The 6,440-nt window shown below is 42.3% G+C and overlaps 1 protein-coding gene across 1 annotated transcript in view; it reads left to right on the forward strand.

The window, feature by feature from the left end:
* The window catches only part of KNTC1 (kinetochore associated 1), a 105,335-nt gene that overhangs the window by 61,024 nt on the left and 37,871 nt on the right, over nt 1–6,440 (forward strand). The window contains exons 34-39 of the mRNA XM_017544335.2: nt 228–508; nt 1,302–1,474; nt 1,922–2,019; nt 3,653–3,791; nt 5,017–5,073; nt 6,021–6,184. Coding sequence (XP_017399824.2) covers nt 228–508; nt 1,302–1,474; nt 1,922–2,019; nt 3,653–3,791; nt 5,017–5,073; nt 6,021–6,184 — 912 coding nt within the window. The remainder of the gene's footprint in view (nt 1–227; nt 509–1,301; nt 1,475–1,921; nt 2,020–3,652; nt 3,792–5,016; nt 5,074–6,020; nt 6,185–6,440) is intronic.

Here is a 6,440-nt window from a genome sequence, read left to right on the forward strand (position 1 = left end):
TGGTGCGTGCCTGTAGTCCCAGCTACTCAGGAGGCTGCGGCAGGAGAATTGCCTGAACCCAGGAGGCGGAGGTTGCGGTGAGCCGAGATCGCGCCATTGCACTCTAGCCTGGGTAACAAGAGTGAAACTCTGTCTCAAAAAAAAAAAGAAAGAAACTAATAAAAATGATTATTTTAAACAATAGATTAAACAGACTTGGGACTTTTTCTTGCTTACCTTTATTACAGGAGAACTTTGAGGTCTTTCTTTCATTTGAAGATTATAGCAATAGTTCCCTGGTAGCAGATCTCCGTGAGCAATACATTAAAGCTCACGAAGTTGCACAGGCGAAACATAAACCCAGGAGCACCCCAGAGCCCATAGCTGCTGAGGTGAGAAGCCCAAGCATGGAATCAAAGCTACACAGACAGGCGCTGGCCCTGCAGATGTCCAAACAAGAGCTGGAGGCAGAGCTGACCCTGAGAGCCTTAAAAGACGGGAACATCAAAACAGCACTGAAAAAATGCAGGTGACAATCCAGATCCCTGAACTGCATAGCTTCTCTGAAAGTAACAATTGTGGCTAGGCGCGGTGACTCATGACTGTAATCCCAGCACTTTGATAGTCCGAGGCGGGTGGATCTTTTGAGGTCAGGAGTTCGAGACTAGCATGGCCAACATGGTGAAACCCCATCTACTAAAAATTAGCCAGGTGTGCTGGCAGGCACCTGTAATCCCAGCTACTTGGGAGGCTGAGGCATGAAAATCACTTGGATCTGGGAGGCAGAGGTTGCAGTGAGCTGAGATTGCACCACTGCTCTCCAGCCTGGGCAAGAGCAAGTGAGACTCAGTTTAAAAAACAAACAAACAAACAAACAAAAAAACCAGATTGGGCGCAGTGGCTCACATCTGTAATCCCAGCACTTTGGGAGTCCAAGGCAGGAGGATTACTTAAGCCCAGGAGTTTGAGACCAGCCTGGGCAACATAGTGAGAACTCATCTCAACCAAAATTTAAAAATTAGCCGAGTGTGTTGGCACACACCTGTAGTCTCAGCTATTTTGGAGTCTGAAGTGAGAAGATTGCTTGACCCTGGAGGCTCTAGTGAGCCATGATTGCACCACTAAACTCCTGCCTAGGCGGTAGGGCTAGACCCTGTCTCAGAAAAAAAAGAAAGGCAAGAAAAACTACACTGTAAACCTCGAAAACATTTAAAAGACAATTTATGTGTTGATGGTGGTGGTGATGTATTAAACCAAGAAAGGCACATGCGTTTACTTTCAATGTGAGTATTCTAACTACCAATACTTTCTTTCTTCCAAAGAGACTTGTTTAAGTATCACTGCAATGCCGACACTGGGAAATTGCTGTTTCTGACGTGTCAGAAGCTTTGTCAGATGTTGGCTGATAATATCCCAGTGACGGTGCCTGTGGGACAGAACCTTCCTTCCATGATACACGATCTAGCATGCCAAGCTGCTACCATTTGCAGTCCAGGTGACAAGATTTATAATATACATAGTTGTATGCACCCTGGTTCATGTCATACTTGTCTCCCAAATGCTGTCTCTTTACCATTGGACATCACAGTAATCAGTTTAGAGATAGCATCTTCATTTTATGAAGGGATGCTTATAATTGATTCTCTTTGAGGATTATTGTTTGAAAGTATTTCAAAATATTAACAATGCCATTTGTGACTATTGACATTACTCACTTTCATAGGATTATGAAGTTCCTTGCCTCTCATATCTGATTTTATTTTAAAGCCAAGCTTGAGAAAAAGTTTTAATGGACTTTTTAGGTTGGTCAAAGCTATATGGAAACCTTTGTATCTACATTGTGGCCTTCCTTAGAATTTTAAATGGTAATTATTAAAAGGTTGTTTTCATTATCCTGAGACATAGAATATGAGTTTTATGATTTTTCTCTATTTTCTTTCAGATTTTTTACTAGATGCTTTAGAATTATGTAAACATACTTTAATGGCTGTAGAGCTTTCCAGACAGTGCCAAATGGATGACTGTGAAATCCTCATGAAAGTAAGTTACTTTTGAGTTTTTTCCCTTAACAAATCCCTGGCAACCCATTATGCCCCTTATGCACCTTTTTTTTTTTTTTTTGAGACAGGGTTTTGCTCTGTCACCCAGGCTGGAGTGCAATGGCATAATCAAGACTTACTGCCCCCTTGAACTGGGCTTAAGCAATCCCCCCACATCAGCCTCCTAAGTAGCTGGGACTATAGGTGTGTGCCACCACATCCAACTAGTGTAAAAAAATTTTTTTGTACAGATAGGGTCTCACCATCTAGCCCAGGGTGGTTTTCAATTTCTGGGCTCAAGTGATAACCCACCTCAGCCTCCCAAAATGCTGGGATAACAGGCATGAGCCAATGCGCCTGGCCCATTTTTTATTCATTTGCAAAGTTTATGAAGATACTGAATCCACCTCTTATATTTTCTTAGCCTAGACTGGAAAATAGCATAAGGGCATGAGGTCACTTCTCTGTTCCAGTCACGTTATTGGCTTTAATTTGCTCTATCTTAAAATGCAGGGCCTCCAACAAGGCCTCCCTTGACATTGTCCTCCTCTTAGAATTTAACTTAAAATTAAATTTTTTTTTTTTGGAGATGGAGTCTCGCTTTGTTGCCCAGGCTAGAGTACAGTTGTGCAATCTTGGCTCACTGCAACCTCCACCTCCTGGGTTCATGCAATTCTCCTGCCTCAGCCTTTCTTGTAGCTGGGATTACAGGTGTCCGACACCATGTCGGCTGATTTTTGTATTTTTAGTAGAGTTGGGATTTCACCTTCTTGGCCAGGCTGGTCTTAACTTCTGACCTCATGATCCACCACCTCGGCCTCCCAAAGTGCTGGGATTACAGGCGTGAGACACTGTGCCCAGCCTTTAAAATGAAATTTCTATAAGCCATAGACCAGAAGAAACATAGTACGTGGTTGTATTTGGCCACCCAAGCTGTTTGGCTCTAGGCCAGATGTGATGGCCTCATGCCTTATAATCCCAGCACTTTGGGAGGCCGAGCTGGAAGGATTATTTGAGCCCAGGAGTTTAAGACCAACCTGGGGAACACAGTGAGACCTCATCTCTATTGTAAGCTTAAAAATTAAAATAAAGGCCAGGTGTGGTGCTTCATGCCTATAATCTTAGCACTTCAGGCTGAGGTGGGTGGGTTACTTAAGGTTGGGAGTTTAAGACCAGCCTGGCCAACACAGTGCAACTCCGTCTCTACTAAAAATACAAACACTAGCCAGGTGTGGTGTCATGTGCCGGGAGGCTGAGGCAGGAGAATCGCTTGAACCTTGGGGGCAGATGTTGCAGTGAGCCAAGATTGTACCACTACACTCAGCCTGAATGACAGAGCGAGACTCCGTGTCAAAAAACACAACATAAGGGCATGAGGCCACTTCTCTGTTCCAGTCACTTTATTGGCTTTAATTTGTACTTTCAAAACATTAGGCCTCCAAGAAGGCCGAGATTGCCCCATTGCACTCCAGCCTGGGCCATAGGGTGAGACTCTGACTCAAAAATAAATAAATTAAAATAAAATAAAATGTTTGGCTTTCATAGATCTGATTCTGGATTCTGCTTGTTGAAGATCGTTACTTGTGTTGTGCAGCAAACTTGACTTTCTTTTTTGTGTATGATTTGGCACCTAGGCTTCTTTGGGGACACATAAAGATCCATATAAAGAGTGGTCTTACAGTGACTTCTTCAGTGAAGATGGAATTGTTCTTGAGTCACAGATGGTGCTGCCGGTTATTTATGAACTGATTTCATCTCTTGTGCCTCTAGCTGGTAAATCTTACTTGTGTCATTATTTTCTATGTATTTCTGCCTTATGTAAATTTAAACTGTAGAGGTTTGGAACTAGAACTACACATAGTGATGTGGGTGAATCTTAGAGGCATAATGTGGAGCAAAAGACCCAGATGCAAAAGAATAAGTACTGCATGATATCATTTGTACCAAGTACAAACAGAGGCTAGGACTAAGCTGGTGCTGTTTGAAGTCAGGGCAGTGATTACCCTTAAGGGTGGGAAAGGGGAAGGAGGGGGTAGCTGGGAAGTTGACCGTGTTCTGTTTCTTGTTCTTTTTTTGTTGTTTTTTTTGGAATGGAGTCCTGCTTTGTCACTCAGGCTGGAGTGCAGCAGGGTGATCTCGGCTCACTGCAACCTCCATCTCCTGAGTTCAAGTGATTCTCATGCCTCAGCCTCCCAAGTAGCTGGGATTATAGGCTCATGCCACCATGCATGGCTAATTTTATATTTTTAGTAGAGATGGGGTTTCACCATGTTGGCTAGACTGGTCTCAAACTCCTGACCTCAAGTGATCTGCCCACCTTGACCTTCCAAAGTACTGAGATTACAGGCATGAGCCACTATACCTGGCCGATGTTCTGTTTCTTGATGTGGATGCTGCTCCTTCAGTTTATGGACATTTATCCGGTTATACACTTAGCTGTGCATTTTACTGTGTGTATTTATTTTTAAAGCAGCAATTTCCTTTACAACTTTTTTATAATAGCGGGCCTGGCATAGTGGCTCACGCCTGTAATCACAGCATTTTGGGAGGCCGAGGCAGGTGAATCATGAGGTCAGGAGTTCGAGACCAGCCTGGCCATTATGGTGAAACCCCATCTCTACTAAAAATATAAAAATTAGCCAGGCGTGGTGGCATGCACCTGTAGTCCAAGCTACTCTGGCGGCTGAGGCAGCAGAATTGCTTGAACCTGGGAGGCAGAGGCTGCAGTGAGCCCAGATTGAGCCACTGCACTCCAGCCTGGGTGACAGAGCAAGACTCTGTCTCCAAAAAAAAAAAAGAATGTTTTTATAATAGTGAAATATTTACACATCTATGAGTGTATGTGCTGTATGAGAGTTATTTTATTTAGTGGTAGTTGTATACATTTAAGGGGTCCAAGTGCTATTTTGTTACGTGGATATATTGTATAGTGATGAAGTCTGGGCTTTTAGTGTGGCCATCTATTTACTGTTATTTAACTTATTTGTATCTTTTGTAGAAAGCAAGAGATACCCCTTGGAGTCTACCAGTTTGCCATACTGCTCCATTAATGAAGGTATTTGACATCAGAAATGTATCACATTCTATTAAGCTTTCTTTCTTTCTTTCTTTCTTTTTGAGACAGAGTCTCTCTCTGTCATCTAGGCTGTAGTGCAGTGCTACGATCTCTGCTCACTACAACCTCCGCCTCTCGGGTTCAAGCAATTCTCCTGCCTCAGCCTCCTAAGTAGCTGGGATTACAGGCATGTGCTACCATGTGTGGCTAATTTTTTTGTATTTTACTAGAGACAGAGTTTCACCATGTTGGCCAGCCTGGTGTCAAACTCCTGTCCTCAGGTGATCCACCCACCTTGGCCTCCCAAAGTGCTGTGATTACAGGCATGAGCCACCATGGCTGGCCTCAAGGTTTCTTAATAGAAAGAAATGGTGTGCACCTGTAGTCCTGGTTACTTGGGAGGCTGAGGTGGGAGAATCTCTTGATCCCAGGAGTTCAAGACTGCAGTGAGTTATGATGGCACTACTATATTCCAGCCTGGGCAACAGAAGAAGATCCTATCTCTAAAAAAACAAAATCCCATAGTGGTAGAAATTTCTTTGAATTCTAAATATGAATGTGATTTAATATCATTAATATAATTGTTTAGTTATTTTTATATTATTCATGTAAAAGTTCAGTAGATTATGTGATTTGGCTTAATAGTGTTAACATCTATGAATTTGTTTATAAATTTTTGTCTTTCAAATGGAGAAATGGTTTTTCTTCAGTTAAAGATATGAACATTTCAATTAAAATAGTCAAGTTACAATCAAAGTATCTCATTAGGTAGTGGACGTAGTTTCTGGTTTAACTCAAGCCTTATATTAGCTTCTCATTAACTTTGAGAACAAACTCCATGACTTATCTGTATTGAAGAAATAGGCTGTCTCTGAAAACAGTTTTCAATAATATGATCTTTCTTTGTTTAACATATCTAAATATTAAAATCCTTTATCACTCTGCAGGAGATGGGCTTGTTTTACCTGTTTTAAATTCGATCACTGCCCTGCTTCAAAATCTTCAGGAATCTAGCCAGTGGGAGCTGGCCCTAAAATTTGTGGTTGGTTCATTTGGTACCTGTCTTCAGCACTCTGTGTCAAACTTCATGAATGGCAGTTTGAGTGAAAAGGTATAGCTTCAAGAACAAATACTTTGACTTTGGGTGAATATAGTTGTAAAAGCACTAACAAAGGAATTTGGAGTCCATGTTTTCCTATTGTCTTTGTAGCAAAGAAATTGATAATTCATCAGATTCAAGAACATTTGTTGAGCATCTACTAAGATTCTGGTGTGTAAAGAAGGTGCCTTCGCCGGGCGCGGTGGCTCAAGCCTGTAATCCCAGCACTTTGGGAGGCCGAGGCGGGTGGATCACGAGGTCAAGAGAT

Source organism: Cebus imitator, unplaced genomic scaffold (genome assembly GCF_001604975.1).
Source record: "Cebus imitator isolate Cc_AM_T3 unplaced genomic scaffold, Cebus_imitator-1.0 Scaffold169, whole genome shotgun sequence".
Taxonomy (NCBI): domain Eukaryota; kingdom Metazoa; phylum Chordata; class Mammalia; order Primates; family Cebidae; genus Cebus; species Cebus imitator.